This window comes from Vollenhovia emeryi, unplaced genomic scaffold, assembly GCF_000949405.1.
Source record: "Vollenhovia emeryi isolate VEMERY1.0 unplaced genomic scaffold, V.emery_V1.0 DF939228.1, whole genome shotgun sequence".
Lineage (NCBI taxonomy): Eukaryota > Metazoa > Arthropoda > Insecta > Hymenoptera > Formicidae > Vollenhovia > Vollenhovia emeryi.
In genome coordinates this window covers 311,372-323,203 of record NW_011967138.1, presented here as the reverse complement: position 1 = coordinate 323,203, position 11,832 = coordinate 311,372, and the positions used below count along the sequence as shown (strand labels likewise).

At 45.4% G+C, this 11,832-nt stretch overlaps 4 protein-coding genes across 6 annotated transcripts in view; 3 read left to right on the top strand and 1 right to left on the bottom strand.

Annotated features, from left to right (window-relative positions):
• Window positions 1-229: 229 nt before the first annotated feature.
• LOC105560510 lies at window positions 230-2,452 on the top strand. 2 transcript variants are annotated; one of them, XM_012009682.1, is made up of 4 exons: window positions 230-345; window positions 899-1,156; window positions 1,439-1,549; window positions 1,742-2,452. In XM_012009682.1, the coding sequence occupies exons 1-4, from the start codon at window positions 275-277 to the stop codon at window positions 1,977-1,979; spliced, it is 678 nt and encodes a 225-aa protein (XP_011865072.1). In that variant the 5' UTR covers window positions 230-274; the 3' UTR covers window positions 1,980-2,452. The 2 variants fall into 2 exon arrangements, with proteins under 2 accessions (XP_011865072.1, XP_011865073.1); XM_012009683.1 differs by lacking the exon at window positions 230-345 and adding an exon at window positions 574-634.
• Window positions 2,453-2,638: 186 nt separating this feature from the next.
• Window positions 2,639-4,290, top strand: LOC105560511 (transmembrane protein 170B). Its single transcript, XM_012009684.1, has 3 exons — window positions 2,639-3,219; window positions 3,558-3,663; window positions 3,741-4,290. Exons 1-3 carry the CDS (start codon window positions 3,120-3,122, stop codon window positions 3,934-3,936), a joined length of 402 nt encoding a protein of 133 aa, XP_011865074.1. The 5' UTR covers window positions 2,639-3,119; the 3' UTR covers window positions 3,937-4,290.
• Window positions 4,109-8,348, bottom strand: LOC105560512 (E3 UFM1-protein ligase 1 homolog). The gene is made up of 5 exons (XM_012009685.1): window positions 7,408-8,348; window positions 6,304-6,881; window positions 5,979-6,125; window positions 4,554-5,915; window positions 4,109-4,466 (listed from the first exon to the last, which is right to left on the bottom strand). Exons 1-5 carry the CDS (start codon window positions 7,485-7,487, stop codon window positions 4,330-4,332), a joined length of 2,304 nt encoding a protein of 767 aa, XP_011865075.1. The 5' UTR covers window positions 7,488-8,348; the 3' UTR covers window positions 4,109-4,329.
• Window positions 8,349-8,400: 52 nt separating this feature from the next.
• The window catches only part of LOC105560509 (monocarboxylate transporter 10), a 19,941-nt gene continuing 16,509 nt past the window's right edge, over window positions 8,401-11,832 (top strand). Inside the window, exons 1-2 of one of the 2 annotated variants that reach the window (XM_012009680.1) lie at window positions 8,401-9,167; window positions 10,799-11,014. The gene's annotated coding sequence lies outside the window, so the exon portion shown is untranslated. Of the gene's footprint in view, window positions 9,168-10,798; window positions 11,015-11,832 lie in introns of those variants that run through there. The other variant, XM_012009681.1, reaches the window with a different exon arrangement.

Sequence of the window (11,832 nt, the reverse complement as noted above, 5' to 3'; positions counted from 1 at the left end):
CTGGGTTTACATTGGATGTCGTAAGTCGAATAATGAACTGTGATTGGTCAATTCCTTCCGACACGACTTACGACATCCAAATGTAGACCCAGCCTTACTGACTTTACTGGCGTGCGAAAAACGCAGCACCAGTAATTTTCATTGCTACCAACTATACTGTTTTCACTGGCAGTAACTGAATCCATTTTCGAACACATCCTATGTCGAAGGTGACGTTTTCTGCGTCTCCTTATCCATTGATCTCAACTCTTGTCGAAAAATATCTCTACGCAAAATGGTTACGAATTGTTGCGTTTGCGGAGTGGAAAAGGGATCTTCGAGGGACCTCGACTACTCGTTTCACAGGTATACAGAGACTACGTGACACAATTTCAAATTGTCCCGTTGTCTCTTTATAAGAGGAAAGCTTGAAGGAGACAAAGCTACTCCTAACATTTTCACTAGTAGCGTAAGATACAGAATTGACCGCCTGAACTGTATGTCGGTCCTTTTTCATTCACCCGGAAAGAAAAAGGATTGACACACAGAGCTCTGTATAGTTCTGACTTCTGCCTAACGACTCATTAGTAGTAGACCAGGCCTGAAACGTACGCTGTCAACAGATTGTCGGCAGAAACCGAACATGTCCAGTTATGTGAGCAGATTTTGTTGTATTTCTGCTGACACGCTGGCAACACGTTGAATATGTCAGTTCCTGTACGAAATCTGCAATCTTTTTGCCTTCAAATTTTGCAGTGGGCATTTGACGAAATCTGTTCTGACAGAGCTGGGAGCCTTCTCATTGGCTCCGAGTCACTTTTACAGGCGTTTTTATCGATAAATCGGACTCCGAATACGAGCCGATGTCGATACGTTATCCGTGAAGAAGTGGAGGTTTGCTTATGTTTGCAATTTTCAGGTTTCCGACGAACGAGGATTTGAAGTTGAAGTGGTGCGAGGCTATACGGAAGAGCATGTATCGTTCCGCGCAAGTGTGCAGCAAGCACTTTAAGGCGGAGGATTATAAAAACTGCGACAATGTCTATTTAATAAGGAAAAGATTAAAGCCCTCCGCGGTTCCCAGTGTACATATTACACCGCGGGCGAAATTAGAGCCCGTTAAGAGTTTCACGTCCGACACTGAAGATATTTCAACGGAGAATAAGAATAACGAACGGTACGATGTTTTTCTTAATAATGATTTTTCTTGTGTCGTTAATCGACGGATAATTTTCTTGCATTTTCATTTTTCGAATCTCTTGGGGCCCAGTTTCACCGAACGTCGCTCAACTTTAATCTTAGTTTAATTCATATCTGTCTGTTTTTAAAGTAACAGTTGGAAAGAGACAAAGAACAAATTAAACTAAGCTTAAAGTTAAACAACGTTGGTGAAACTGGACCTTCATGTTAATTTAAAGCATGAAAATAGTATTATTTAACATGGATTTTGTGATAATAGGTTGCAAGTTGATGTATCAAGTACATCGGCAAGTATCGATGATCCGATGAGTAAAAGAACTCTCGATGCTAAAGCAACGGTATGCTCTACTGCTAAGCAAGCAGAGGGGAGGTAATGTCTCATTGTTTGATAACAATTTATTTCGAAAACCAAATATACAGGGTGTCTCATTTTAAATGATCCATGCAAATATCATCCTAAATATTTAAGGGAGATATTTAAAATGAGACACCCTGTATATATTTTGCGTATAAAAACATACATATTTTTATACATTTTATATATTTTCATGTTTTTTTTTAGGAAAATTAAAAATTGCACCTTGAAATCGCTAAACAAGCAACGATATCAAAACAATATCTTAGGAATCGTGAGAAAAGAGGATTTCATAAACGAAAATGCATGGTTAAGATTTCAAAAATATATCGATGCGATTAACAAACGACATAAGTTTATGTTGTGCAAGAATAAGAAACTTGAGCATGAAATATGCTTTTTTAAGGAGCTTTTGAAGCTACAATTGTCTAACGTAGAAGTATAGAAGCGAGTTAAGAGGATAATATTTTTGCAAGTTTCTTAGAAATTAATGGCGAATCCAGTGCACACTGGTGCAAACAACCGAATTCGCGATTAACATCAGATTAATTGACTAAGGCCAATATTCATAGTCAAATCTTATGTTCAAGATCGTCTTAACATCATCTTTAGACACTCCGTAGTCAATAAAAAATGTTCCATTCAGCATCTTGGATAAATTCACGATGGTCTTGAATATAAGATCTGCCTAAGAATACCGGACTAAAACGTAAAGTGTGAAATAAAAAGCTGTTCATAATCCTTGAGGCTCAAGCTCATGAGAAATACTTGAGTAATTTATGCACCAGTTGTGCATACAGATGGTGTGCAATATGATGATAGAGCACGCGTAAATACTAATTTATGCTGATGTTATAGCAACACGAATTTTGTATCTAACGAAAAAATATAGATTTTAATTTATTAATAGTTGAAAAAGTTATCAACGTTAACTTGAAGCAAGATATTAATATCTCCAAGTCCCTTAATTGTGTCTTCTCCTTTTGCATTGATGATTTACAAATTAAATTTTGTAATTCCAACATTTTCGTGTACACCCGATTGATTCCAACCGTCGCGTGACTCTTTATCCTTCGGTTAACATCCTTTATCTCTTTCTAAGGGGGACAATTAAGAAGATATCCTCGAGAGATAATCCGATGAAGGATATTAGAGCGTAAAAAGTTGCTCCACGTTCAAACGATTCAAACGATCGGTACAGAGAAGTTACCGAGTGCAAAAAGTGCAGGCGGCGCGAATAGCGCTCAGTTGTTCTCCACCGATACCGATCGAGCATGAGCGACGTCGGGTTTGACAGCTCCGTATTGACGCTCGGGTCTCCTTTCGAACGCTGCCACGCGCCTCAACGAGAATGAGCATCCGCACGCACGAGTCCTGGCCGTCCCTCGCCTCTCGCAGCCGCGATGATTCCGCCGTCGGTCAATAATTCCGGACGTAACGTCCCAACGATGGCCCTGACATAACCTCTCGTCGCCGACGACTGCCGAACTGGCGCCGAGGGAAGCGAGTGATTAACGAAGGGACTCGCGCCCCAGGGAAGAACTGTACCCCCCCGAGTCTCTTTCTTTCTCTCATCGACGCCCGAATGGATACGCAAACGGACGTGAATCTGCCACGGTCGCAAATGGCGTTGCAAAACGTCAATTCGGGCAACGCGTTTTACATGCCTTTGAAATCGTTCGCAGGTAAACAGTCGCTCGAATGCATTCGTCTGTTCACGATCGCGGGCGAGCGAGCTGCGCCAGGCTCCGATCGACTTGATTGGCGATCAATTCCCGTCAACAGGCTCTCCACTTGCGTCCGGCTCGCCGTGCACCGAGCTCTGTACGGGGAGTCTGTAACTTGCCGTCGACAGCCAAGACGGTCTTCGACGAAGACACAGCTTTTCGTGGGTTAACGATACCGATATAGCTCCATTTAACCGAAAACACCGCGCGAGCTGCTCGCCAATTAACTCGATCGAAGTCTCTCGCCCAATCTAAATTGGATTAGCGCGGCTCATCCGTGTCCCTCCACTTTTCAGAGATGTGGTATCAGATATTTCTCTGGGCCCTGTTCTCCTCGATATTCGTGCACACGATCGCCGGCGCGATCTGCTTCGCCACTCTGCGACAGCACAAATACGGCAAGTACGTGAGCTCCGGACGGCGAGGCGGTCCGCTCGAGACCCGACCGCCCGATTCACGATGTTTGTGTGCGTTTGCAGGTTCTTCCCGCTGCTCATCATAATAATGGGCGTGCTGCTGCCGCTCACCTCGGGCGTCGTCAGCTCGGCGGCGGTCGCCTTCGTGTACAGGGCCTCCGGCTACCAGATGCCGCCCTTGTACGCGCTGTTCTGGGGCATCGGGCAGACCGTGGTGCCGGTGTCCGTCGGATTCACGCGTATCCTAGCGACCCTGTAACCCGTCGTTACGAATGCCGCGCTTGTGATACACGTACACGTAGGAAACGGCGGTCGAGCGGTTCTCTTAAAGTTATACATATGTACATACGTAGGTAAGTCTGTCGCTTAGCATCAATTGCATTGGTATTTATTAGCGAGCTGGCGAGAAACTGTTGACGATCATCGAGAGGTCGCTTAGGAAAGCGAACGCATTTATTTAAGTATCGCAGCGAGAGCGTCACAGTTGTGTATATAAATTAGGTCACGGTCTGAGTTTTCTTAATTGTAAATATGCATATCGTATATTTTATTATAAAGTGCAATGTTAAGTGGCATTATATAACAAATACTTTTACATAAAATGGATCTATATTACATCGTTCGTATTATACAATCGTTTGTGTGATCCCTTTCAGGATTTGTCCACTTTCACGTGCTGCTTGAAATTGTTGGCAATGTTTTTTATGTGCACCAGTCCTTCCTCCAAGGCCGAGGAGGCTTCCGTTTTTTCGTTTCTGGTAGAAGCGCTCAGCAAATTGAGCACCAAATCTGAAAGGAGGCGACAGTTTCTTTTAATTAATCATGCTTTAAAAGAAGTGGAATTTTGTGAGGACATTCTGGCAAATCGTCGCGTACCGTGGTATCCGGTGAGAGTCGACATTGTATTGGGCTCCAGCTGCTCCCGAAGGAACGCGAGAACGGTTGTTACGTGTCGGCCGGACATGTGTAAGGCGTTCTGCGTGACAGCGGTGAAAAGCACGCTCGTAACTAGGTGCAACGCCAACGCGGGATCTTGCGTGGAGTTGAGCTCCTCCAGCAGAGCCTCTCTGTGAGCGTGCACCTGCGGCCGCTCCTTCTTCTTGTCGTGCTTCTTCAGGACCAGACAGCAGGCCGCCATCGCTCCGTCGACGCTGTTGAGAAACTCGTCCACCGAGTCCCCCATCACCGTCTTATGGATGGCGGTCAACGGCTCCCCGACATCCGCGGGCAACTCGAGCAGCAGTCTTTGCCTCGTCTCCGTCGTGAGATTTTCCGCTACTTGCAGCATATTCTGCTGAGCGGCCAGTTTGAATATACTCGTTACGAAATCGATCCCTAGAGACTTGAGCAGGTATTTGGTCAGCGCGACTTGATCCGCCTTGTCCAGATGTTTGATACCCTTGTCGAATACTCGGATGTTCGTTATTAGAATATTCAGGCGTTCACCGATCTCGCTTAGGTTCGTGGTCCTGTTACATTGCGCCAACTGCTCCGCCAGTGACAACGCGGACTTGTTCAGTTTCGGTTGCAAGTAGCACGCCAACTCGTCCGCCATCTCCTCGATAACGGACACGTTCTCGTCCTTCATAACTTCCGCTCTCACGTCTTCCACGGATATCAACGTAATCTCGCCTCTTCCGACCGTCGTCTGCCTCGCGTCGTCGTCCTCGTCCGAGTCATTTTCCTGCGCCTTTCCCTGAAGATACTTCTTCTTCGTGGACTTCGTCTTGGTTTCTCTACCTTGGTTACCGCCGCCCGCTTTACCAGCCGCTGCCTTTTTCCTTCGTTCCTCCTTTTTGCTCATTTTACCGTCGATTATCAGATCCGCGGATTTAGATTTCAATTTATTTTCGGCGACAGACTGGATCCACTTCCCGCTGGCTACCATGTCCTGTGCCTTTTGCTCCGCTACGGTTTCTAGAGACTTGGCTAAGGTCTGTAAAAATGCCTCGGAGACCACAACTGTCTTCGCGAATATATGCACGTGGACCCTCGTCTTCTTCGTAGCTAATTTCAGAAGAAGTTCCGCGTCTTCGTCGCTAAATACAGACGGCAACAGGGGGTAGAGGTCAACGAAGGAACCGGTCGCAACGACCTCCTCGATGTTTGCGTCGACTTGATCCGTTACTACCGTTCCTACGGCCACTGACTTTAGAAAGACCATGCTCTCGTTCGGAAAGTGACGTTTCACAAAGCCCGACGGATCCGATATCCCGAGTCTCGCAAGGGCGTCATATTCTGTAAGACGAGAACAGATTAAATCATGCTACACGGGGATTTCCTGTAAATCGCACACCTTACCCAAGTATCCATTCTGCTTGTAAAAGTTTTCGACCCATTCATTTTGGCTCTTAGAGTATATAGTAGGTATGTAAATGCTGTTTCCACTCTGTTTCCCGGTCACAACTCCTGGCACTTGTTTCACCTCTTGCAGACTATCCAGAATTGCTACGAAACAAGTTAAATAAGTAAGCAGAGAGTCTGAATATTACGTAACGAATGCCAAGTAATGGCTTTAGATAAATTGGACTTCAGTGCTTAGATGCCTAATGTAATTTAATTATGGAAAACAATAGTAATTTATGTGGACATCTGAGATTTTATTTCACTGTTCTTCCGTACTCACAGAAGAATATTCTTTCCGGCACGCCGCACTGCCCCAATATCGCGGACAGCGGCGTGGGCTTCGTGACGGCAGACAAGGCTCCTTTGATCTTCGCCTTATTTCTGGCGATGAAGCTCTCGGTGTAAAAGACCTTGAGATCCTGGGAGTCCTGGGTGGCGTGCACGATCCTCCCGAGTTGCTTCTCGACGACCGATTGCAAAAAGTCGGCCGGCAGATTGTAAGTGAGCGTTAGCTCGGCCACGTTGATGCAGCCGTGCTGCACGAGCTTGTCGTTTATCTCCTCCGCGACCTTGCTGATGTAACTCTTATCGATCAGTTGCCCCAGTATCACCTTCAGTCCCTTGTTGTGCCTCTCGAGCTCGGCCACCGCCCTGGTCACTTGCGACAGGTTGACATTGAGGATTTGCGCCAGGTCGGTCAAACTGACCTTCCCACCGTGAACGTACAGCTCGTCTTTCACCTCCTTCCCAAGGTGCTGGGGCGTGACGTATTCTTTGCCGTCATTGGTGAATATAATGTCCAGAAACTTGCTCTCCGCCAGCGTCGTTATGATCTCTATGCAATTTCGCTCGGAGAGCCTGCAATATGCATTTAATTGAACCGCTAAACTCTGATGATACAATAAAACGACATAATAAATTAGGTCGCCATTAATTAGCAGTTAATCAGCTTTCAAGTACTTTCGAATTTCAAAGTCCACAGGGAATATAGAACGTGATGTGAGAGGAATGAAAAATACATGTTAAAATCTTTAATAACAAAAACTCGACTATTCGTATCGGAGTAATAAAACATATCAAAACTGGTCTTCAAGCCATATCGCCTTCGCATCAAACGGGAAGATACTCGACAACGTGCCTACCGCTAACACCATATGCTTAAACTTATCTCGAGCTCCCGCGAGCCACAGAGTGCAAAAATACGTGGGGAATACACGAGTCGAGCGACAAGAGTTTCATTTTGTTGATTCGAGGCACGATTTAGTCGCAGGCCCAAGAGATGCCACGTCATTATTCTCATTTCCCTACGGCTGTCGGGGGATTTAATATCGTCGGAGCAAGGAAGCGAGATTAGGTTAATCAGATCGCGGCGCGAAGGTCTCACTTTTGCAGGGTCGAGCTGAGCTGCGCCTTCTGAAAATCGGCCGCCAGTCGCTTGACCTCCTCCCAGTCCACGCTCGACATCTTTCCGTCGTTTTCCCGTGACGTTCTCAGCCCGCGTTAAAACCGGAGTAACACGACAAGCGTGCGCTGCGGTTGTCAAAGTATCACACCATCATCATCATCATCTGATTCCACGCGCGTACGATACACTGCAGGCGCTACAGTTCGCGTCATGCGCACTGTAGATGTCCAGTGCTGTCGGCATTTCGGAACGCAATACCCTAGATCTGTTCTCGGTAACTGCAGAGAGAAACCTGAAGAGCGGCCACGCCGGCGTTTTACTCGGTATCGTTTCGAGAGACTGTTTTGCGCGCTCTTACGTCCATTTTTACTCTTTCGGGACTATTTCATTACGCATTTTCTGATAAAATTTCCACTCCGGTGTCTGCGCTACGCATTCTGACGTATAATTTGTAAAATTAACATTGTCTACATGGAGAAAACCCAGAAGACATTTTGCGCGCAAACATCTGGCATTATGACGCACTTGGATAGAATTTTGCTTGCGTTGTCCATTTTTGTACGTGAGTTGATAGATATTTGTACGTAAAATTATACGTTGACCCTGATGAAAATAAAAATTGGAGCGTAAATCGAACGTAAGGGAAGAGTGACACAAGCGTAAACGAAATGTGTAGGAAGCGTAATTTGGAACAGCGAAGCGTAAAAGAAACCTCAAACGCGCAACCCGTGGCCCCGCAGATCGGGAATCGAAAAACTCCGCAATCTAGGACGGCGTTTACAAATCTTATATTCAAGACCGTCCCAGTGAGAAATGATTCGTCGAAACGACGTCGATTCGACGTCGATCGACGAGCCATTTCACGCTGGGGTCTTAGGACCATCTTTAGACACTCCGTAGCCAATGATATGTTCCACACAGCATCTTTAGATAAACTCAAGACGGTCTTGAACAATATAAGATCCGACCGGTCTAAGACCGGTATTCATAGTCAAATCTTATATTCAAGACCGTCTTAAGATCATCTCTAGATACTCCGCAACCAATCAAATGTTCCATACAGCATCTTTAGATAAATTCAAGACGGTCTTGAATATAATTGATCCCACTATGAATACCGGTCTAAGAATCCTAGAGAGGAAAAAGAAGGGACGGCGGAGTGTGGTAAAAGGGGCGGGAGAGCTAAGACACGCGGGGCGGAGGTTCTCGCGTTGCCGGGCGCATGTCACGGCCACCGGCCGCGCTTATCGTCGGTTCCTGCGTCAACGACACGTCACAACGCGGCACCAGTCGTCGCGATTAAGGCCGGAGGGGGCGGCCGCGCCGAGTTCCTCTCGCGCGCGCGGCGAGAACCGCGATAATCCCGCGATAATTCCCGCGTGCGGGCATGGTGGAGATCAGTCCGCCGCCGTGCTACGTGAACCCCATCGATCGCGCTGGTCGCGCGGCCCGCGCGCGGTTCACCAAACGTACTCGCGCGTGCTGAGTCAGTGGGTCAGTCAGTCGGTGGGTCGGCCCGATCAGCTGATCGCGAGTCGCGCTTGTCAGATGGACGCGGCCGGGCGCTCCGATCTTCCCGCCTCGGCCGGTCCGGTCCTCTCGCCGTCAAAGAAGCACTTCACGGCTATCGATGAACTCGATGTCATATGTTTGCTTGCAATTCTATCGCTCGAGGCTGCGGACGCGTCGCCCGGCATTCCGTTCGTCCCACACACGATTTCGACGGATTCGTTCCTAGGGTACGAAGCGCTCGAATCGGTACGAAATGTTCGCCCCTGCTCCTAATCAGGTTCCACTTGTCGCTAGATGTAGTCGACCGGCTTGTCGTCTCGGGAAGAAGGAGCGGGGGGGACTCGCTTTCTTTCAGGTGGAAGGAACGTGTCGAGGGAGGGCGAATGGGTACTTTTCATGAATGAAAGTTATTCTGACGTGTTATCTGTGCTTTCAACACATTTAACAAACGACTTCCTGTGTCGGTCTGGTATAGAATTTGAATTCCGGATGCATTTTCTCAAGGCGATACCAAGTCAAGATATTCACGGACACGTGTTCGCATCGTTTGTTAAAGTTTCACCTTGACAATCCGCATGTAACAGCGAGCGTAGACATAGACATGTTCCATAGACATAGAAGATAGACCCAGTATACGTGTCACGCACATAACAGACAGAGAGGCAAAATAGAGTGGCCGCAGGAGGCATGAGAGGGAGCGAGAGACTAAACATTGTTTGCCCAAGACAAATATTTTGTCTCTCGCTCCCTCTCATGCCCCCTGCGGCCACTCTATTTTGCCTCTCTGTCTGTTATGTTGGTGACAACTTTTCTTAAGGGAATGAATGGGCATGCTGGGTCTATCTTCTATGGAATGTTCATACAGATGAATTATATTTACGTATGGATTTCGTTGCTACCCGGACACCGATTTATATTAATTGCTCCTGGCTGCAGGACTTGCAGGGTGCGAAATAACCCGCAGTTATGCCTAACTAATTATTATTAATTTATTTTGATACATATTAGTAATTAACGACGCAACATTTTGCATCCCGTTACACGTTAAAACTTGTATATGCATTCCTAGAGCAAAATCGTTTCCTCCACTCTTTAAAAATCAATCAGTAAAAACACAGTAAATGAAAGTTAATCAGTGGATTATCACTGATAACCGCGAATAGTCACTGATTTGCGATTACAAGTATACCGCTAAAAATAGCAGTGGTATACTTATAACTGTAAATCAGTGGCCATTCATGGTTTTCAGTGATAATCCACTGATTGACTTTTAGAGAGTAAAGAACCCGCGAAGTCTAGCCTCGTTATTCGAGATCTTTAAACTCTTCCCATTTGAAAACTATTATAGCCTCGACATTTTCGTATTAGAATTTTCGTCTTGAAATGCTACAAAGTACTTGCCATTTAAATATTTTCCGCCAGTTTAGGTACACCTTGTATAGTGAATATTTCACTCCGTGGCAGTAGTTTTACTCCAAGAAGTATACTGCGATTTTCAGTGGCATACATAACTGTAAATCGGTTTTCAGTGATAATCTTGACACTTTTAGAAAGTAAAGTTTCTGGAGTGTAAATACCGCCATAGAGTGAAATATTCACACTACTGGGGTGAGTGTTTACCTCAATATAGTAAATATTTCACTTCACGGCAGTAGTTTTACTCCAGTTTTACTCTCTAAAAGTCAATCAGCGAATTATCACTGAAAACAGTGAATAGTCACTGATGTGCAGTTATAAGTGTACCACTGAAAATCGCAGGTACACTTATAACTGTAAATCAGTGACTACTCACGGTGTTCAGTGATAACTCACTGATTGATTTTTAGAGTGAGAAAGAAATTCTACCTTCTGAATTTAGCGACACGTGGCAGCTCGACCAAGACTAGGCCAAACAGCGTGGAATCCCCGCAATATTTATTTCCTTATCGCATCGGGCTGTGGAGGTACGCGCAGATAAAGACCTCACTTCGAAAGTCATTTCTACGTTTAACGTCGTCGTGTCTATGCTGTTCAAACCACACCGAGCGAGGCTCTGGAGTCGCGCTGCACTCAAAAAGACATTTTACTAACGCAGGTAAATTTTTCAATGTCGCAATAATACTTTGCTGTTTCATAGATCTGTTGGAAAGTTGTTTGTAGTCTGCAAAATTTATAGTAGCAACATTCTAGCAATATACCTTCTAGAAAGTTTAGGTTTTATGATTAAATATTAATCATTCACCTTGGATAAAAATGAATTTCGGTACCATGACTCGAACAATCTTTGTAAAGAACACACAACACTTTATGTATCACAATCAAACGTTATAATGGATGGGCGCCACTTTCTTCCCAACATTCGCTAACAGCTCGGACAGAAATTCTGTTTCTGTTATTTAAACCGATTAAATACAAAATGCGCTTTCGTAGTATTGGCTATTAATTTATCTCAGTTGTTTTTTCGTACCTAGAAAATAGTTGCAAGATTATTTTTTCCAGTGTGCACATTAAGGCCTGTGTCCACGATGCTGGAACTTGGTCCAGGTTCTAGTTTCGAGAAATGCCTAGCCAATCAACTTACAGCTTTTATGGAGTAGCTGCAAGATGTGTTGTAAGCCAATCATCTTGCAGCTATTCCACAAAAGTTACAAGTTGATTGGCTACACATTTCTCGGAACTAGATCTTGGACCAGTTCTAGCATCGTGGACGTAGGTCTTTATTCCTGCTTTATTCAATAAAATGCGTTAGGCATTAGGCCGACGTAGAGACCCTATAATCAGAGACTGAGCCGTAAGAGCTCGTCGAATTCCTGCGAGTGAGAGAGAAATATAGGTTATCGCACTCCTCCTACGATCGTAGAATCGTAGAAGATAGCCTATGTTTCTCTCTCACTCGCAGGAATTCGACGAACT